General features: G+C 58.8%; 3 protein-coding genes across 8 annotated transcripts; 1 reads left to right on the forward strand and 2 right to left on the reverse strand.

The window, feature by feature from the left end:
- Window positions 1-964: 964 nt before the first annotated feature.
- On the reverse strand, window positions 965-3,770 carry PTX4 (pentraxin 4; the record flags this gene model as incomplete). Its single annotated transcript, XM_072935804.1, has 2 exons — window positions 965-2,596; window positions 3,345-3,770. Coding segments are annotated over 2 exons (1,602 nt in total), but the record flags the coding sequence as incomplete, so codon positions are not given.
- A 555-nt stretch (window positions 3,771-4,325) lies between these two features.
- On the forward strand, window positions 4,326-10,256 carry ECI1 (enoyl-CoA delta isomerase 1). Its single transcript, XM_030284795.4, has 7 exons — window positions 4,326-4,402; window positions 4,662-4,808; window positions 5,726-5,853; window positions 6,412-6,558; window positions 7,422-7,543; window positions 8,235-8,413; window positions 9,756-10,256. Exons 1-7 carry the CDS (start codon window positions 4,363-4,365, stop codon window positions 9,920-9,922), a joined length of 930 nt encoding a protein of 309 aa, XP_030140655.4. The 5' UTR covers window positions 4,326-4,362; the 3' UTR covers window positions 9,923-10,256.
- Window positions 9,553-19,038, reverse strand: LOC100219720 (deoxyribonuclease-1). Of its 6 annotated transcripts, none has more exons than XM_072935659.1 (10): window positions 18,970-19,038; window positions 18,085-18,264; window positions 17,558-17,646; window positions 17,336-17,419; window positions 17,096-17,211; window positions 16,256-16,371; window positions 15,825-15,979; window positions 15,633-15,729; window positions 13,447-13,651; window positions 13,067-13,155 (listed from the first exon to the last, which is right to left on the reverse strand). In XM_072935659.1, the coding sequence occupies exons 2-9, from the start codon at window positions 18,229-18,231 to the stop codon at window positions 13,490-13,492; spliced, it is 966 nt and encodes a 321-aa protein (XP_072791760.1). In that variant the 5' UTR covers window positions 18,232-18,264; window positions 18,970-19,038; the 3' UTR covers window positions 13,067-13,155; window positions 13,447-13,489. The 6 variants fall into 6 exon arrangements, with proteins under 6 accessions (XP_072791765.1, XP_032606956.3, XP_072791760.1 ...); XM_072935660.1 differs by having other exon boundaries at window positions 16,256-16,368; window positions 18,970-19,034; XM_072935664.1 differs by lacking the exons at window positions 15,825-15,979; window positions 16,256-16,371; window positions 17,096-17,211; ... (2 more) ...; window positions 18,085-18,264; window positions 18,970-19,038 and adding exons at window positions 9,553-10,545; window positions 11,026-11,122; window positions 11,245-11,399; ... (1 more) ...; window positions 11,801-11,901; window positions 12,018-12,101 and having other exon boundaries at window positions 15,633-15,726.
- Window positions 19,039-20,783: the final 1,745 nt, after the last annotated feature.

Consider the following 20,783-nt stretch of genomic DNA (forward strand, 5'->3'; position numbering starts at 1 on the left):
GAAAGGCATAGGAAAGGAAAACAAAGATCTCTAAAGCTTCTTGCAAAAAGACAAATACCGGAAAGGACAAAGAATGCTAAGACTTTCAGACAAGGAAGTCCTCCGTCTCCAACATGTCAAGGATGATGAACTTATCCAGATAGGAGAGCAAAGGACCAAAAGCGCAAGCGCAGAGGAGGAGAGTTCAAAAGTTCAATGCAGAGGAAGATGAAGATTACAATTAAAAGACCACCAGGGACCCCCATAAGGAACCCCACAAAAAAACTACGCATGCCCAGAAGGGCGTGGACCTATTTAGCATGAGAAGCGAAGACAGGCGGGGCCAGGGGTTGAATATGCATAGAAAAGTTGTGTAATGTATTGCATATGGAACACCTTTGTGAATAAAGTAGGGGGACAAACTTCAGCTCGGGGCACAAGATTTCGGAGAGTTATCTCACTTGTGCCGGGCGCCGACAATACATACCCACTTCATAACTACCTCGAGTTGTGGAGTCTATTTATTTATTCCGCATATCGCTTCAATAGGCCTGGAGAAAAGAACTTTATGAATATGGGGAACTCTGAATGGGAGAATAGGCGGATGGCTGACATCCTCGCCCCGGGTGGACAATTTCCTATAAAAACCGTGGGATCCAAGAGGGTGGTGTGGGTGTCTGGAGGAACCTCTGCTGTGAGGGGTCCTGTCAGTCACTCACCCAGCGCCGATCCCGAGCTCGGCACTGCCTTTTTCCTTGTCGCTGGCGAGATAGATTTTAATCATAAATAAAATTATTTTTATTTCATTTTTAATTTGGCTGGAAACATTTTCATTTAGAACAACGGGATGGGATGGGATGGGATGGGATGGGATGGGATGGGATGGGATGGGATGGGATGGGATGGGATGGGATGGGATGGGAACACGGGACTCAGGGAACACGGGGCTCCGGGAACGGCCGGAGCTGACGCTGCTCCAGCTCTCCAGGCACAGAATTCCTCAGAGCAGACACTCGGGAGAGAGTGTGCTTCGCCTTATGGAGCAGCACAGCTTGGGCCAAAGCCTGTCCCGCCGAGGAGCCCCACGGCTGTCCCGTGTTTCGCTTCCCCCGCTCCCACTCGGGGCAGGGAATGAGCAGCGTCACCGCTCCGGCTGTGAGTGGCGCTGAGTGAATGAGCAGGACAGAGATAATAAATTGGGTTTCTCTCACGTTAGGAGCATTTTAATCAGAACGATGGGCTGTGCATCCACTAGGAGCAGGCGACCTCTGGCTTTGGTCCCACCTCTGCCCTACTGGCTGCCAAGACCCCTTTCCCATTTTCCCTCCCCCGGTGGTGCCGGTTCTGAGGCGCTCTCCCTGCCGGGTGTCCCATCACCCTGGGAGGATTCAGCTGGTGTCGGGAGCGGCTGGTAGCCGGCACCATTCCTGCCACAGCCTCGTCAAAGGCAGTGCTGGAGGCAGGGACACGCCACCCTCCGCACCCCGCCCTGCAAGGAGGCATCGGCCAGCGTGAGGAGGGGGCCCCGGGGCAGCCACAGCCCGGTCACCATTCTGGCCACCTCCCCGGGCAGGAGAGCCCGTCTCCAGAGAGCCAAGCCAGCCAGGTGACCCACAAAAACCTCTCCAGTGCCCAAGTTCATGTTAGGGCCGTCCTGCCCCCGGCCCAGCACCAGCGAGCCACCAGTGGGAATTTCATAGCCCTGCTGGAAGCCGGAGCCGGCAGCCAGCAGCCTCCTGTCCACGTAGAAGCGATACTGACCCTGGCTGGAGGACCAGGTGAGGCACAAGTGGTGCCATTTGCCATCCAGGAGCGGTGCCACCGGCAGCTCCCGAAATTGCCCGTCCCCCAGGATGAAACGCGCAGAGCCAGGGTGATCCCCACCATGGCTGTGCACGGCCAGCTCGCTGTGCCCTTCCCTGGTGGCATAGGAGAGGAGAGCCCCGAGGTGAGGGGCTGGGGTGGCCAGCCAGGCACAGAGCGACATCGCCCGCAGGCCCCGGTGTGGCCCCAGCCCCAGCACGGCCCCGTGCTCAGCGGAGGTGTTGGGGAAGAGCAGAACGGAGCCGGTGCGACAGGCGGGGGCGGCGGGCACCGGGGCGGGGGGGCCTGGGGGCTGCTCCTGGGGAGCCGTGGTTACGGTGGGGAGCACTGCTGCCATGCTCTGGGGTGCTGCTGCTACATCCCCAGGGCTCTCCTCATCCTCCCCGGGCGCTCCACCGGGCCTGGCATCACCCTGCGGCCGCTGCCCGTCCTCCTGCCGGTGCTGCTGCCACTGCCTCGTCTTGGGGCGGCGAGGGCTGGGGGTGCTGCGGGCAGCGTGTGGCAGACCCTGCGGTTTGGTGCGAGCCTCCAGTGCAGCCCATGGGTGGGTGAGCTGGCCGTGCGGTGGGCTCAGGGCACCCACTGTCTCCTCCAGCCTCTTCAGCCTCCGGCGTAGCCGCCGGCCAGCAGTGGCCAGGCGGGCCAGCTCGGCACCCAGGGCAGCCCAGGCAGCATCAGCCGCTTCTGCCTGCTCCGCCAGTGCCTGGAATCGTCCGTCGATGTTGTAGGAGATGTTGTAGTTGCTGGCGATGCTCTGGAGATGGTTCAGTGTCACCTCCTGGAGCCGGAGAAACTGCAAGGGAGTGGGATGACGTGGGGTGAACACACGTCCCCATGCCGGGTCCCTGCCTGTCGGAATCTGTGGGTATTGGTGATTCCCAGATTGTAGAAAGTCTCTGTCTTTCTGCCCCATTGCCAAAGAAGAAGCCATAATTCGTCTGTGCTGGTTTCAAGGTTGTTTATTTTTGCTTATCTCTAACATGTTCTGCTGCCCTGCCGCAGCTCTGTCCTGCAGGGCAGCGTGTGGGGCTCTGCCCTCAGTGGGATGTTACAAACATTAAATACCAGAAACTACCTGTGCTGGATTTACAATAACGTGCCAATATCTGTCACCTACGTTGGACAGTGTGTCCCCAGCCTAAACCAACAGAAAAATGCCAACACCACAGTGAAACATGGAGGGCATGAAGAAGGAGAAAAAGGACAAGACACACCCAATTCCTCCATCTTGTCCCCTCTGAACCCCTAATCTAGAAACCTAAAATTTTACTCTTGCACCCGTGTCACACTTAATTATTACTTATATCAAACACTCAGAGCTTGTAATTCATCCTGTAAGATTGAAAACTCCTCTCCATGGACAGAGATCACAGACAGTGTCTCTGGGGGCTCTGTCCAGGGGGTTTCTGACCCCTGCCAGGGTCCCAGACCTGCCAGGGCAGCCAGAGGGAAGCCCTGGATTCCCACACCTGCCCAACCCAAAATGCTGAGTGTGCCCTGGCACAGGCTGAGCAGCACCCGCTCCCCACCTGGGCACCCACCTGCTCCTCCAGGCGCCGCAGCCGCAGGAGCAGCGGGCCGGGGCGGGCCGGGGGCCCCGGTGCCCGGGCCAGGCCGGGCTGCAGGGCAGCAGCGAGGATCAGGCACAGGGACAGGGCCGTCCCCGCCATCCCGCTGCCGGGCGCTTTCTGTCCGCACGGCAAGGCCGGGCTGGCCCCCGTGCTGTCCCCTCGGGCGCTGATGAGATCCGCAGCCGCCCTGGCGCGCTCCAGCACCGCGGCTCCCAGCGCCCAGGCCCCGGGCCAGAGCTCCGCGGGGGCGGCTGGACCCGGCCCAGAGCTCCCGGGGCTCCCGGGCAGGGGCCGGGCCGGGGTATTCGCTGTGAGCGGGGAAAGGTGTGGGGATCCCGGGCACAGGGCTGGATGCAGGGCAAGGGGGAGGCCGGGCAGTGCTGGCAGGACTGGATGGGACAGCACAGGGCAGCACAGGACAGGACAGCACAGGACAGACGGAGCGGTCAGTGCTGGCAGGACATCACAGCACAGGACAGCAGAGCACAGGATAGGACAACACTGCACAGAACAGCACAGGACAGGTCGGACGGAGTGGTCAGTGCCGGCAGGACAGGACAGCACAGGGCAGCACAGGACAGCACAGGGCAGGACAGCACAGGGCAGGACAGCACAGGGCAGGGCAGGACAGGGCAGCACAGGACAGCACAGGACAGGGCAGGGCAGGACAGCACAGGGCAGGGCAGGGCAGGGCAGGACAGGACAGGACAGCACAGGACAGCACAGGACAGTTCAGGGCAGGACAGGACAGCGCAGAACAGCACAGCACAGCACAGCACAGGACAGCTCAGGGCAGGGCGGGCCCGGTTCGGCCGGAGCGGTCCGTGCCAGCAGCACCGGGCGGTGCCGCAGGGCCGCCACCAGGGGGCAGCACGTGCGCGCAGCAGCGCCGGCGGTGGGCGGAGCTTTGGGCAGTGGGCGGGGCTTGAGGCGCCCCTTGGCCCCGCCCTCCTCTGGCCCCGCCCCGTACCCTTGGGCCCGGCACAAGATGGCGGCCGCGACCCTCGCCCGCCGCATCGGCCGCTCAGGTGCGCCCCGACCCTGCCCCGGCCGCTCCCTGCGGCGGGCTCGGCGTGTCCCCGAGCCCCCGCTGCCTCTCTGTGTCCCTCCCTTACCGTCACGGTGCTCCACCTGTCCCTCTGCCGTGGGTTGGGGTGTCCTGTACGCTCTCTGAGCGGGTCAGGGTGTGCCCGTGTCCCGCCCTGCCCGTGCAGAGCGGTTTTGGGGAGGCACCCCACACTTGTGGGGGCTGTGCTCTTCCCGGCCTTACTTGTCTGTGTCCCCCAGGTGTGCTGCCCCTGTGCTGCCGCCTCCCAGCGTGGGACAGGGCCGCCCGGCCGCCCCCCAGCCCCCCGCAGCCCCCCGGCCTCCCGCTCGCCCTGTGCCGCTCCTTCAGCAACAACAAGATCCAGGTGGAGCTGGACGAGAGCTCAGGTACGGCGGGTGGCACCTCTGCAGTGTCACCCTCAACCCACGGGCACCGTGGGGCACAGGTCCCTCCCACCCCTGTGCCATGGCATGTGTGGCTCTGGGCACGGGAAGTCACCAAAGCCACAGGTGTTACAGCTACACTGCTTAGGAGCCTTGGGGAGGAGTGTTGGGGTTGGGAGTCTCACCAGTTGTGGGCACTTCAGGTGGTTGGTGCTACAGACAAAGCCTGGTTGTCATTGTCCCCTCTCTGGGGGTCGCTGGTTTGGGCACATGGTAGAGTGGCAGTGCTCTGTCAGGGAAGAGCTGTTGGGAATTTCTGTGACCTGGCTACCAGGAATATCTGTCACAGGGCCATGTCCCTGCACTGAACAAAGGCACCTGTTCCTGTGGCTTCCCAGCTCCTGCTTTCAGGTGTCTGTGTGGGTCCTTATGCTGTTCCCAGCTGGGCATGGCTGCAGCACTCAGGGAGAACCTTTTAGGTAGGGCAGTGCAGTTTGGGCAGGGACAAAGGTTCAGAGCCCTTCCCATGGTGCTGTCAGGCTGACAAAGGGTGTGTGACCCCCTGGACACAGCTGTTTGCTGTAACAGAAGCTACAGGCTCGACCTTCCCCACTGAGCTCAGAGAGAAGAGAAGAGAATGGCTGGGCTTTGGGACACATGGCGTGCACCACACATGACCTGGTCTGTGCTCCAGTCCACCACCTGCTGAGTGACCCTGGCTGTGGGTGGATCTGGGCAAAGACAGGACCTTGCTCTTGGCTCTGCTGCTCTGGAAGCTTTTTAAGCCAGGAGTGCTGTTGAGTGGGAGTGGGAAGACACAGTTTGGTGAGGGAAACAGGGACGTGGGTGAAGCTCCTCTGGGCAGGGTGGTGTGAGCTGCTGCTGGGGTGGTCTGATGTCCCTGTGCTTACCCTGCACAGGTGTTGCCATGATGAAGTTCAAGAGTCCCCCAGTCAACAGCCTCAGCCTGGAGTTCCTCACAGAGTTTTCCATAAGCCTGGAGAAGCTGGAGAACAACAGGGCCTGCCGGGGTGTGATCATCACCTCTGTAAGGGTTTGCTCCTGTTTGGGTCACTGGTCACTGGTGAGGGAGGGCCCTCAGGCACCTGGGACTGGCTCATGGAGGAGGGGAGGGGGCTCTTGGAAGGGCCATGATCTTTCTTCTGTGCCCTTTTCTAGCAGAAGAACGACAACCAAGTGTTGTGCTTTGTCATGAAAATCAAATTTGCTTATCTGCCAACCTGATAGGTCCTGTGTCTCCCACCCACAGGGAGCTGCTGGGAGATGCCAGTGCTGATTTCCAGATGTGGTGTGGGGACAAGGTGACAATGGGACAGGACAGGTTTTGTGCTGTGTGGCTGATGTACTCACACAGGGACTCTGACCCTGTCCTGCTTGTGTTGCAAGCAGAGGCCCAGCCCTGCATGCCATAGTAATAGGATAATCCAGGCTGTGGGAGCACTGGGGAGATATTTTCAGAACCCCAAAAGACCCTGATTTATATCACATATTCATCACTTTCCCTTCTTCCAACTGCCAGGCTGAAAGCTGAAGGGGCCTTTCTTCCCTGTGACTCTCAGTGACCTCTGTCTTTTCCCAATTCCAGGCTCTCCCCAAAATATTCTCATCTGGCCTGGACATCACCGAGATGTGTGGGAAGAGCATAGAGCACTACACCGAGTTCTGGAGAGCCGTGCAGGAGATGTGGCTCCGGCTCTACGGCTCCAACATGGTGACAGTGGCTGCAGTCAACGTACGTCCCTTGGGCCCACCTTCCTCTGGCTGGGATTGTCACCTGCAGTGGCTGCTCTGGGCCGTGTGGGCAGGGACAGCTGAAAAACCAGGCTGAAATTCATCCAGGGATGTATCTTGCTGGGGTGTTCAGACAAAACTCGTGTCTGTCAGTTCTGTGGGGTGTGGGAAGGTATTGGGAGTGTGGGATGCTGCTGGCTCTGTGGAAGCTGCAGGCACTGCTGGGTTACATTTCAGCATTTTCCAGCAGGTTTTGCTCCTCCAGCTGGGGTTCTAGGCCAGCAGGGAAGTGCTGCTGGAGTCTCCATGTCCATGGCTGGGTCATGACATTTTTGGTGTCTTGTTTTCGTTTTCCAGGGCGCTGCTGCCCTGGCAGCTCACAGTGGTGTCTGTCCACAGCCCCCCATTGAAGGCACTGGGGTTTTCTCTCAGGCATCCTGTGCAGGGCTGAGCAGCACTGAGACATGGAAAAGATGGTCACAAATGGAAGGGAAATCTTCCCTGTGAGGGGGGTGAGGCCCTAGAACATGTTGCCCAGAGAAGCTGTGGCTGCTCCATCTCTGGAAGTGTCCAAGGCCAGGCTGGATGGAGTTCTGAGCAACCTGATCTAGTGGAAGGCGTCCCTGCCTGCAGCAGGGGGCTGGGAATGAAATGGGCTTTAAGGTGCCTTCCAACCCAAACCCTCCTGTGGTTCTATTAAACCCTGATAAACATCAGAAATCTTTAGGAATCAAATCGGGTGATCAGAAACTTGGGGCACATCTGCTCTGTCTTCCTGGTGTCTTCTGCGCTCTGGGGTGATCAGCAAGGCTGGGGGGTGTTTGTAACCACGTCCTGGACTCACTCTGTCCTTCTCTCTGCCAGGGGTCCAGCCCGGCTGGGGGCTGCCTTGTCGCCCTCTCATGTGACTACAGGATCATGGCAGAGAACCCCAAATTCAGCATCGGCCTGAACGAAGCCCAGCTGGGCATTGTGGCTCCCTTCTGGTAGGCCAGTGCCTCCCACTTCTAGTATCATGTGTAAATCTCTAGAAAGAATTCATCTTCAAGGAGTTAATTAGTCAGTTCAGCTGGTCATGGCGGTGTGGTATGTGTGTCAGGGATCAGGTATTTGCAGCTGCAGGAGATGACACCTCATGTCTGTCCTGTCCTGCAGGTATCTGAGAAGCTTTCAGGCTGTAGAATGTCCTCACGTCCTGCACCAACAAGGACCTCAGTTCTGGCCCTGCAATGAACTCCATAACTAATTCTGGGAGATCTCATGTGTCAGGCTCAGTCTGAGAATAGGCATTTTCTGGGTACACACTGTGTACCTGCAAAATTCTGTGGTGTGGAGATCTCTGAAAGCACGGGGGCACTAAGACACTGACACACAGGCCCTTGTTTGCCCTAGGAATGTATAAATGTACTGTTGGGAAGGAGCTTTCAGTCACAGCCAGTGAGTACCCACAGGCACTGAGAGTAAAAAGAGCAGTTTTCTTACAGAGGAGGGGGAACTGTCTTGGGGTACTGCCAAAAATGGCTCTTCTCACACATTTTCACATTGTGACTGAACCTGAGGAGTGGGACCAGGATGTTCTCAGAGCCCTGAGCCTGGGGAGTGGGACCATGGTGCTGACAGCTCTTGATGTCTGGGAGAGCTGCCCCTGAGCGTGGCTTTCCCTTCCATCTCTTGCAGGTTTAAGGACACGTTTGTGAATGTTGTGGGACACCGAATTGCTGAACGCTCCCTCCAGCTGGGCTCCCTCCACCCTGCACCTGAGGCCCTCAGGTTGGGCCTGGTGGATGAGCTGGTGCCAGAGGAGAAGCTCATGGAGAAGGCTGCAGCTGTCATGGCACAGTGGCTGGCCCTTCCTGGTAAACCTCTGGCAGGAGAGGAGGGGACCCGGTCTGAATGGGAGGCACAGATGCCAGGGCTGGTGCCTGGGAGCTGTGTAACAGCTTCCATTGAAAGGGGAGGTTTGGACTGGCTGGAAGGGAGGAAAGCTCAGCCCAGCAGTCCCAGCAGCCTTGGGCTAACGGAAAGGGACACTGTACTAATGTTCAGGGCACATGGCTCCAGCTCAGCTCATCCTGCCAGCCCTGCTGACTCAGTCTGGAGGTGTCTGAGCTCCAGAGACAAAGCCAATCTCTGTCTGTCAGTGGAGGTGTTAGTCCAGGAAAGCTGCCATGGAGCTGTGTGAGAGCTTCTGGGTGGCTGCCAGGCTGCTTTCGTGGTCTGAATCAACTCTTGGCACTCTGGAGGCAGTGATGGGGGTGTGGATGAAGTCAGGCACAGCACAGGCATCGTGTGTTTGGGCTGCTCCATGACTGCAGCACGAGGTTCCTGGGCTGGGAGAGGGCTCTCCACTGATCTGAGCTGTCCCAGCCCGTGCCACCTCTCATCCCTGCTGTCCTGGTGTTAGAGTGACACCTCACCCTCCAGAACAGGGAGCATATCTCAGCTGTGCCCTCTCCTGACTTACAGGAGGTCCTGTGAAGATCCTTCCCCTAAATCAGAACTGTGTCTGGGTGGAGGTGGCTTCAGCACCCGGGTGCTGGAGCAATTCAGCGTTCCCAGTGTGTGGATGGAGGGGGTCAGTCCTCATTTCATTGTCACTAAGTGCATGAATAAAACATCTGTGCAGCTGTTGTGCTGCCACATCACTGACCTGGCTCTGTGAGGGTGTGAGCAGATTTGTGCTCAAGGCCTCAGTCAGCTCCACCAGCCCTTGCTGCTCCAGCAGCATCCACATATCCATGTGGAATGGCACAGGCCTGGGGATGAGCTCAAGGGGAGTGTTGCTGGATTTTGTACAGTGGTTGGCAGGAGCAGGCTGTCTTGCAGGGATTGAGGGAATTGGTTCAGGGGAGCTTAGAGCCACAGCAGTTTCAAATAAGAAGGAATTTTGTTGGGTTACTGGTATGTATTGGAGGTAGATGTGGGCTCTGGAGGGCAGAGAGAAGGAGGTACACAAGTTTCTGTCATCTTTGTCAGTAGATCAGTCATTTCCCAATTGAGCAGTACAACCATAATTTATTGTATGAGAATTTATCCAGTTCAGCTCCCAGCTAGTGGGTTATTCTTACCCCTTTCCATGCCACTTTCAAGAGCACTTTGCAGTGTGAACTAGCCCATTAGACCTGCATTTGGTGGCATTGAGAGCTGGTCAGGGGTGAGAACAGGGCCTGTTCCTCATCCTTGCTGTCCTCTCTGCAGACCATGCCCGCCAGCTCACCAAGACCATGATGAGGAAGACGGTGCTGGACCGCCTGGTAGCTCACCGGGAGGAAGACATCAAGAACTTCATCAGCTTTGTCTCCAAAGAGTCCATCCAGAAGTCCCTTCGCATGTACATGGAGATGCTGAAGAAGAGGAAGAGCTGAGGATCCAGCTGATCCCTGGGAGGTCGAGTCACCCTCTGGAACGCTGCAGTAGCTGTTGGTCTGACAGCGAAGCCACCTGCAGTGGCAGCAATCGGTGACGTGCCACCTGCCCCCACGGTGCCCAGCTGCCCCTTCCCTTTGTGCCTGTAGAGTGCCTGACACCACTGCTGCCTTCCCCAAGGGCAGGGAGAGCCCACCCAGCCCCCCAAGGAATGGACAGGGACAGGGTCTCAACGTGCTGTGGCCTGAGCCTGACAGTCCTTGGATGTCCTCCCTCCTGTCCAGCAGTTAATCGTGAAGTGAGGTTTGTCAATAAATCTTCAATGAGGTAGGAGATGGATGCTTTGTTCATGGCTTCTCTGTGGTCGCAGTGTCCTGGCTGGTGGCCTGTCCCCAGGCTCTGGTTCATGCTGGGCTGGGGGCTCTGGGCACAGCCAGCTGCCATCCTTCTCCAGACCGGGATCTGGGGCAGCCCATGCACACAACTTGTGGATGGGGCTGAGTGGAACGCCTTCGTGGGGATTGGTGGTGGGAGCTGGAGCTGGATCCTGGTCTGTGGCTGCAGGAGGAGCTCAGGCCGCCAGCTTCACCTCGACTGGGTAGTGGTCACTGACTGCCAGGGCCTGGAGGAGGGCAAGAGGTGGGAGATGTTCAGTCAGCTGCTCACCCCTTGCTGTGCTGCTGGGGCTTGCAGGGCAGTCCATTTCCCTGCCAGAACCTTCTGCCTGCTGGAGGGAGCACACTGTCCCCAGCCCCAAGACACGACACACAAGGCTCTCAGGGAGTGGCTTGGGGTGGGCACTGGCAGGGGGCCACCTCCCCTCCAAGCCCCATGTCTCATCTGGGGCCTCTGTGTCAGTGATGGGTTGTTGAAGGTTGGCTTGGGTTACCCCATACTTTGGGTCCTGCCCATGGAAGATAGTAAAGAGCCCTGTGCATCTCTTCCCAATGGGGACAGGCAGGAACCCCAAATCCCCTGTCCTGTTTCCACCCTTGGGTCCCTTGTCACTCTGAGCCCCTTGAAGAGACAAGGACAGCCCTGCAGCCTGGGCCAGCTCAGCTTTGGTGCCTGCTAGACCCCCAAATGTGTGATCCTGGCTCACCTCCTCCTGGTCCAGCTGCAAAGCACGCTGGAAATTGTAGATACCAGCTGAGTTGGACAGGATGCTTCTCTTCAGCTTGTTGCCACATACCACGATCCTGCAGGGGAGATGTGGGTGGATAGTGGGTGGCAGTCCTGCCCCTGCTGGAAGTGTGGGGCAGGCAGGGGACCACTGGGGTGCCAGGGAAGGGGACAGGGGTGCCGTGGTGGCAGCACTGACCTGTCATAGGCACAGTCAGACTTGCCCACGGTGGTGTCGGCGCTGTCGGGGATCAGCCACTTGAAGATGTCGCTGGTGCGCAGGCGGATGGATGACCAGTCGCTCGGCTGGACGTAGGAGCAGTCAGCATTGAAGTCCCCCAGGAACATCAGGTTCTGCAGGGGAGATGGGAGATGGGGGTGGTGGGCTGTTCCCACCACCAGCCCTCCCATGGTGGGGCAGGGACCACCCTGTCACAGGGCAGGAGCAGGGTTCTCACCCCACCGCTCCTGCACCAGCTGTGCTTTGAAGCATGGTCCCAGTGTGTGTCAAACTGTCTGGGGCTCAGTGCCCAGCCTCTGTGTCCCCCCAGAGCTGGTGACACTCACATCAGTCCCCCACTTGTTGATGATGGCCAGGTAGACGTCGTAGAGCGCATCGATCTCAGCGACAGCATCATGTGGGGCCGAGTGCAGGGGCACCAGCACAAACTCCTTCACCTCTGCCAGGGGGAGAGGGATGTCAGCCCCACAGCCACCCCATGCCACAACCCATGGCCACTTGTTCCTCCACTTACTGGTGCTGGGTGCTGAGAGTCTCAGGATGAATGGCTCCCGGCTGAAGACATCCTGGGGGTCCTCATATTGGTAGGTGTCCACCACAGACACCACATCTGTCCTGTGGCAACAAAAGGATGGTGACCCTGGGACTTGGCACAGCCCCTGTGTCCCCCCCGTGGTGCTGGTGGCCCTGCAGTGCCATGACACAGGCAGCAACACTGCCATCCCCATTACCTGTAGATAAACAGGTACATCTCCTTGTAGTTCTCCCGTCCCAGGGGGCCACTGATCTCATAGTCGTATGGGGATGTGGATGCGCTGCAGAGACACAAAGGCAGGACAGTGACATGGTTGGGACTGTCTGGTTTAGCTTTGGCATGTCCAGGAGCTGGGTGGCCCCAGGGTTTGCACCAGCTGGTCCTGCTCTGGAGTCCCCGTGGGTCACTGTGCCCTGGTTGTGGGGTGACATGAGGCATAGCAGCTCTGAAGCCCCCAGTGCCTCTCTCCAGTGGCTCCATGGGCACAGCGTGACATGGGGTGGCTCCTGCCACCCTTTCTCTTCAGGGACATTCCTCACCTTCATTTGCAGCAGAGCTAAATTAGGTCAGTGAGCAGCCTGGGGCTTTGAAGCACCCAGCGTCACCCTCCCTGCCCTGGCTGCTTTATGGCCTTGCTGGAGGGGACGCGGAAGGGGTGAGGACATGGCTGGGCACACCTGCTCAGGAGCACCAGCTGCCTTTCAACACTGCGGCAGCAGCTTCCGCATGGTCCCGAGCCGTGCCCTCTCCCAAAACTGGGTCAGCACCCAGTTGGTGGAGGGGCTGCCACCCTGCTGTGGCCAGTTTTAGCCCACCTCAGCAGCCCTTTTCCTCCTAGGCTGCCAGAACCACCCCCTTCAAAGCACCATCCACTACTGGGCTCATCCTGGGGTCCCCATGCCATTCACAGGGTCTTGGGGTGCAAGGTCTGCCTGTCCCTTCCTCCCCCTCTGCCCTGTCCTGTTGGATTTTGGAGACAGAGCTTGCCAGAGCTGTAGCTCCTGCATGCTCTGGTGAGCTTACAGCTTTCAAAATGGATTTGTATCACTTGTATCCCTATTCTCTTCACTGGGTTATTCCCAGTATTGTTTTCAGTGCCTCCTCCTTGCCCCAGCATGTTTCTCCTATTCTTCTTTCCAAAACTAAACTCTGTTGATGGATGGACAGCTTTGTTTTGCCTCTTACTGCTCAGGCAGCCTGGCTTTCCCTGCTGGTGCTTTATCCCCATCCCAGCCCCTCTCGTACCTGTTGAGCTGCTCCATGAGCTCGGTGACGGCGCTGAGGTCGGAGTCGCGCACCTCCTGCACCAGCACCACGTCGTAGCGGCGCAGGACCTGCGAGGCCAACGGGGACAGCTCAGGGTGAGTCTCCCACCCATCTCCCAGCCAGGGACATGGTTCCAGCTTCAGCACCATGGGGATTTGCATGTCCCTTGGGGCCAGGCAGATGTCCCCAGCGAGGGCTTTGTGGGTTGTGCCTGACACCCCACCACATCCACCCAGGCTGTCCCCAGCACTGTGATGCCATCCTATCCTCAGCCACATCCCCACGTCTCTGGCACAGGAGGCCTGTTGGGGTCTGTCCCAGCACACAGCCCATCCCCATGGTGCACTGGCTGTACTCACGTTGATGATGATCTCTGCCACTTCCTTGTTGGACATCTTGGTGTCACCGAAGGCCTGGATGTTGAAGGCACCGATGCGTAGCATGGCAGTGGCTGGGCACAGGAGAGCCACAGCCAGCAGGGACAATCCCAGTGTCACAGTCCCCATTCTTCCAGGATTGATGCTGGGTCACAGGGGTGCAGGGATGGGAGATGAACTCGGAGCACTATTTTGGATTTGGAGTAGAGGAAGAAACATGTAGATCCTTCCAAAGTCCTGGTGTGTGACAGTGTGTCATGGTGGCATTGCCCAGAGCAGGCTGCAGAGCTGGTGTGGGCAGTCTGCCAGCTCACCAGTGCCAGAAGATAAATCCTGTCTCACTGCTGTGAGTCTGCCTCTTCCAGCTCCAGGGATCACCCAGCTCCACTCCCCCACCAGGATGTCTTCTCTGCCCACAAGCCCCATCCACCACTGCCAGCATTCCAGGCAGCCCAGGTTGTTCCACATCCTTAAACTTCACCACAGCCCCCACTGCTGGGGCAAGGGGCGACTCCTCATCCCAATTCACCCCAGTTCACCCCAGTCCCACCTGGTTGGCAGTCGAAGGAGCTGAGCCCGGACCCGTCCTTACCTCGCTGAACGTGCAGCACCTCTGCCCTGCCGGCAGCTGGATGGGCGGCTTTATTCCCAGCGGAGGTGCCGGCAAAGCAGGATGAGTCGGACACCCCCGTGGGGGTTTTGACATAACTTTGAGCTCCTTCCCACATTGGGAAACCAAAAATCCCACAGGGCGACAGGGTGGGGCCACCCCAGCCATCCCTGTGCTGACACAGCAAAGGACAGACAGGGAGACATGGAAATGCTGGGGCATCCCTGTGGGACTGGATGGGTACGTGGGACTTGGGGGGCTGCCATCTGGGGTGGCACCTGGACCACAGAGTGGGCATGGTGGCCAGGCAGGAGGTGAAGGGCGCTGGCTTTAATTGGGTGATTCAGACAGTGTAATTAGAGGGAAGAAAAGGAAATGGCCAGTGGCTGGGTCAGGCAGGTGAGCACCACCAGCCACGGCAAGAGGGGATGGCTGCGAACCCCTGCAGCAGCCCTAGTGTCACCCAGAACAGCCCCATTGGTGACCCAAAGTAGCCCCAGGAAGGCTGGCATTCTGGCATTCCCTATCCAGTTCATGGCATCACCATGACCCGTGACATCACCCCAGGATGACAACGGAGCAGCTGGCTCTGGTGGCTGCTCGTGCCAGGACTTGCCAGGCTCCCATGTGCACTGCCAGGTTTTGTATCCTCACACCCAGTCTCGGGATGAGTTCTGTGTCCCTCGGTGTTGTGTCGGCACCGAAACCCCCTGGGAAGCACCAAGCCCCCTGGGAACTGACTCACATCCTCCCTGCACCCTGTCAGCGCCCCGTCACAGCCCCGCAGCCAGGCAGGCTCTGTCAGGATGTGGCCCTGTGAGCTGGCAGAAGAACATCCTGCACCCTGGAAAGCCTGGAGCCCCCCAGCCCCTTCCCAGAGTCCTGAATTTTGCCACCATCAGCTGAGAGGGAAGCAGCGCTCACCACCCCATGTGTCCAGGTCTCTTGATGGCAGGAGGTCCCCTAGCCCTGGGGCTCTCTGGCAGGGGGCTGAGGAGCCAGGGGCTGCTGGGGATACTGAAGGGACCTCCCCAGAGTTGCAGAGGCAGGAAAAGGCTCATTTTTAATGGAAGCAGAAAGCAAAACACTTCCACAAGGGCCCAAGGACTCCTTGCAGAGACAGTGGGCAGCTTGGCTGGCACCAGTGGCATGTGGGCTCCCATGAGGGATGCAGGTGTGTGCTGAGGTGTCCTGGTAGCCACTGTGTGGGGACAGGCTCAGTGGGCTTTCAGGGTCACCTCCACTGGGAAATGGTCGCTGACAGCCAAAGCCTGCATTTGAGGGAGAGCAGAGTCAACCTGACCACAGTCAACTCATAAACCCTGAGCTCATCTGGACCCCATGGCTGACTGGGACCTCAGCACTCCACTCCAATCCCCAAAACTTAGACCATACCCCAAAATGCTCAATCTGGAGGGTTGATTTGGTACAACAGCTGGGATCAGGCTGCCCTTAGGTGCACCCTTGGGAACAGAGAGCCCTCCTATGCTCCCAGGAGCTATGGTGGGGCAGATCCCAATGCTGGTAGGCTCATGCCCCCCCCCAGCCCCTCACTCACATCCTTCATCTGCAGGTGGAATTTCTGCTGGAAATTGTTGACGGTGGCAGAGCCAGGCTCAGTGCCTTGGCGCAGCGCGGTGCCGCAGGCCACGATGCTGCCGAGGCATCACAGGGGGTTAGTGCCCATCAGCCCTCCCTGTGCCAGCCCCCCGTGCCAGCCCCCCGTGCCAGCCCTGGCCGCGGCACCCACCGGTCGTAGGCGCAGTCGGTGTCGGCCACGGTGGTGTCGGCGCTGTCGGGGATGAGCCACTCGCAGGCGGGGAGGGAGCGCAGGCGGATGGACGGCCACTGGGAGCTGGTCACGTAGGAGCAGCCAGCGTTGAAGTCACCCAGGAAGATCATGTCCTGCAGGGCAGAGCACTGAGTCCCTGCCCACACACCTTACAGGGCAGCAAGGGCTCCCTAAACTCTTAAGGGAGATTTCTTAACTACAAACCCCCCTGAGGTGACCGAGTGTGCAGGGATAAGCCCCCAGGAGTGGCAGGAGGGCCATCCAGCAGCTCCCTGCCTGGAGACTGCTGGGGTGGCACCTGCTCTGGTGGGTACAAGAGGCCTCCCATGGGACATGTTTATCCCACCTGGCTGCCCTGGGGAGGAGCCAAGTTCCCCAACGCTGCTTACGTTAGTCCCCCACTTGTTGATGACATCGGTGTAGACATCGTAGAGCGCATCGATCTCCTGTGCTGCATGGCTGGGCTCGGAATGCAGAGGCACCAACACGAACTCCTGTACCTCTGCTGGACAGCTGACCATCAGCCCCTGGGGTGCAGCCCCTGAGCCAGGAATGGGAACCCCAGGGCAAGCCCCAGCTACTGGCCAGGAAAAGCAGTTGAAGGGAAAGGATGTGTTGAGTTTGGTGATCTGCCTGTCCCTCAGACTGGAAATTCCAGTGGGGAGCTGCATGCCTTTGTGCACTGTTTGGGGTTTGCTGCTTGTTTCCCATTAGCATTTGCAAGCCAGTGTGGTTTTGGGCAGGAGGTGGGATGGTGTGTGTGCCCTGAGGAGGTTCTCAGGAGGTGGAGGTGATAGCACAGGGTCAGCAGTGGAACAAAGTGGGAAATGGGACATGATGGGAGATTGAAAGGATAGGGAATGACAGGTGATAGGAGATGGCACCCAGCCAGAGGAAGCAGATGGTGGGATATGGCACAAGATGGGAGGTAGCAAATAATGGGATGTAGGACAGGATGGGAAGCAGCTGGAGATGTGAGGTGGCACACAACTGGAGAGAACTCATGGTGGGAGATGACAGGTGATTGGTAGGAGATGGCACATCCTGGGAAACAGCAGGCATTGCTGGCCATGCTGGGAAGGGACATAGGACCCCTGGGCATCCATGGGTGGGACCCTGGTGAAGGGTTGCAACCCCCCTATGCTCAGCAGGCACAGCTCTGGGTTCAGCCCTGCGTGGAGGGGACCCTGTGCCAGGTCTGGGCATCCCCCAACATGGGCTCTGCTCACGTGTGGTGGGTGAGGAGAACTTCACAATGAAGGGCTCCCTGCTGAAGGTGTCATTCCCACAGGATTCGCAGCCATCATCGTAGTAGTAACTTCCCAGCACGGAGACCATGTCTGACCTGAGGGAGGAGAGCAGGGCAGCCCCCAGCACTGCTCCTGCCACAGCCAGGACCCCCAAAGGTACCCATGCCCTTTGGGGGCTGCTGGGGAGGGCAGCAGGTGACGCCTGGCAGCAGCCCTTACCTGTAGATGAAAAGGTACTGCTCCTTGTAGCTGGTCCGACCCAGGGGGACGCTGACCAAAGAGCTGTATGGGTGCTTCCCAGCACTGGGAGCAAGTTGTGGAAAGGGTGAGAGGAGGCTCCTGGTGCTTTCCAGCATCCACCAGGCTCTCTCCAGCTGAGCCAGAGGTGCCCTGGTGTGGCTGAAATCCATCCCATAATCCCACACCAAGCCATGGGGTCACCTGTTGAGCTGGTCCATGAGGTTATTCACAGCACTCATGTCGGCATCCCGGACCTCCTGCACCAGAACGATGTCGTACTCCGACAGGACCTGGGGACAAGCTCAGAGCTGCTCTGCCCTGGCCAGGAGCTGCTCTAGGGGCACCTGTGGTTGCCTGTTCTGGGCTGTGAAGGCTCCCAGGCTGGCAGTGGGAGGGCAGCAGGGACCTCAGGGCCAGGGAGGAGACCCCTGTGTTGGTGTGCTCTGGCTTGGAAGGGCCCTGTCTGTCCACCACCCACCTACCCAGCAGCTGCTCCAACCTGGGCAGCATCAAATTCTCCCAGCCTTGACTGGGACCAGCAATGGTGGAGATGGCCTGAAGTGGGAGATGGTGGTGGGGGAAGAGCAGATGGATGGATGGATGGATGGATGGATGGATGGATGGATGGATGGATGGATGGATGGATGAAGCAGGTGTCCCACAGCCCAAGCTGGCTGCATCCCAAAGAGCAGAGCATGTCCAGGCCTGCTCCTCCCCCCACCACTCACAGAGATGATGATATTTGCGACAGTCTGGTTGGACATCTTGGTGTCCCCAAATGCTTTGATATTGAAGGCACCAATCTTCAGTGTGGTGGCCACATGGAGCAGGAGAGCTGTGACCAGCAGCGACAACACCAGCCTTGAGGTTGCCATTCTGTGCAGAGGTGCAGGAGAGGCTCAGCCCACCTGGTCAGAAGAGGGATTTGGGACAGACAGCAGGGATGACCACGGATTCCCACTGGCCATACTGGTTTCACTGGGAGGCATCTGTTTTCTAAAGGGACCACCAGGATGCAGGGATTGTACCTCTGTTGCATGGGGCCTCATCCTACCTGTCCCTCCTGGAAGGAGGCCAGGTCACTCACGAGGCTGGAGCGGAAAATTCCCAGCAAATAAATGCCACTTCATGGTGACACAGAGCAGTCACTTCCTCATTCCCCATGAGGAAGAGCTCAGTCTGGACACCTCTAATGGCCTGGGATTGGTGGCAGTGGCCGGGCACCCCAAAATCCCTTTGGCTTGTGCCTCTCCCACCTTTCTCTGGATCATTGCTAGAGACCCCAAAGACCCTACAGCGGCTGTGCTGGGACAGAGCAAGGGATCGGTCCTCTCTGACACCCCTCCCCACCTCCCTCACTGCCTGGAGCATCCTCACCTGGGGTAACCTGCCCCTGCCCTGCCCCATCCCCCAGCAGTGCCCCTGCCCCATCCTCACCAGGCTGGCTCCTGCAGGACCCTCTGCACAGGCAGTGCTGCAGCTCCCACCCACGGGGAAGGCGTTTGGGAAATATTTCCCGTGGCACTTCACTGCCTGGGGTAATATTTCACCAGCGTGTGGGATCTGAGCCCTGAGCCCTGCCCAAGCCTGGCTTCCTGAGTGCCTAAACTCACCCAGAGCCTGATGAACGGAATGAGAGGACGGGCAAATGCTCCAGCCTTTAGCACACCAAATCTCAGCCTGAGGAAGGATTTGCTGGCCTCAGGCTCACTTTTCCTTCTGGGGCAGCTGCTCTAGTTAAACCCTCACTTTTCCCACTTGCACTCCTGCTCCAAACTCTTCCCTCTAACACCACAGTCCCTTCAGCTGATAACGCAGTGATTTGGCAATGCCATGATTTGGTCATGCCAAAAACTGCCCATAGCCCCATAAATCCTCCCCACTCCTGGAGAGCACAGCAGCCTCTGAACCTCCCAGGCAGAGGCACCTACAAGGAGCATATTCATCCCCGAGCTGCACCCAGGCTTGGCCCAGCAGAGCATTGTGGTAAAATTGGGCTGGAGGAGGTGACACTGTCAAGGGAAGCTCCTGGAGGTGCAGGAAGAGAAGAGAGCAGGACCTACCTTTGATGCTGTCCAAGGACTCTGGAAGGGGAAGGATCTGCACCTGCATTTATGGAGAGGGACACTCTCTCCTTGCCAGGTGGTTGCCCAGCCAAGGATCATGTGAGGCCGCAGGCTCCATATGGCATTTTCCACAGAAGCAAAGGTCTGCTCAGTGAAAAAAGAACTCTTTCAACCTCTGCCAATGCCTCCCACCACAGGTAAGGCTGAGAAAGGATTAAAATGCCAACAAGAGCTCTACAAGGTGAAATGAATGCCAGAGATCTCTTGTGGGGATCAGCAGCTTCCCAATACGTGGCATGGGCAGCTCTCACTCATCACCAGATACAAATTCTCTTAAAAAGTGTTTATTTCACCAACACGAATCATTCCCATCCAGCACCCCACATTTCCAACAAGCTGTGAGCATGCTGGGGCCAGCAGGAGCCATCCCAGTGTTGTCTTTGGGTGTGAGGCCAAAAGTCCCAAAAAAAAAGACAAATCCCTCCCCTGGTGCCCATCCCCAGACCCTCCCGAGGAGGTCACCTGGCTCAGGCCCTGTCCCTGAGAGGGCCATGCAGTGCTGTGGGGTGGCAGCCCTGCACCCCAGCCGCTCCCACAGCTCCCACAGCGCTGTCCCAGTGGCCTTGGCTGATGTCCCTGCCTCCAGAGGCAGCTGCCGTGTTTCCCAGGAGAGCCTCTGCAGTGTGCAGTGATCCTTAGGGGCTGGGGGCGCTGGCAGCCTCTCCCCTGGTGCCAGGCACCCTCCAGAGAAGGGGTGCTCCCCGCAGCGGGACCAGGGCTGGACCTAGACCCCCCCAACAGGCTCCCCAGGCTGGACCCAGGGCCAGGTTTCCCCAACCAAGACCCTCCATCATCAATCCCTCTTCAGGTCAGGAGCCCCTCCAGGGGCCAGATGCAGGACTAAGACCCTCCTGAGCCAAAGTCCCCCAGATCCTGTCTCATCCAGGCTAAGACCCCCTCAAAGTAGAGTCCCAGGGCTTAACAACACTCTTGGGCCAAGACCCCACAAAGAGCAGACCCCTTTCATGCCAAGCGCTGCAGGGCTGGAGCACCCTCAGGGCCAATACTGTCCCCAGGGCTAAGCCCCAGGGCCAAGACCCACCCAGGGCCCTGAGTGAGCGCAAGGAGCTGCCCTCAGAGCCGACATCCCCTCACACCCACACCACTCCATGCTGAGACCCCGGCACTCAACCCTAACACCAGCCCAGGGCCAGCATCCCCCCAGGGCCCAGCGTCCCTCAGGGCCGAGCGTCCCTCAGGGCCGAGCGTCCCTCAGGGCCGAGAGTCCCTCAGGGCCGAGAGTCCCTCAGGGCGAGGCTCCAGACAGGCAGTCCCGGGGCGAGCTGTCCCCATGTCCAGGG

Source organism: Taeniopygia guttata, chromosome 14 (assembly GCF_048771995.1).
Source record: "Taeniopygia guttata chromosome 14, bTaeGut7.mat, whole genome shotgun sequence".
Lineage (NCBI taxonomy): Eukaryota > Metazoa > Chordata > Aves > Passeriformes > Estrildidae > Taeniopygia > Taeniopygia guttata.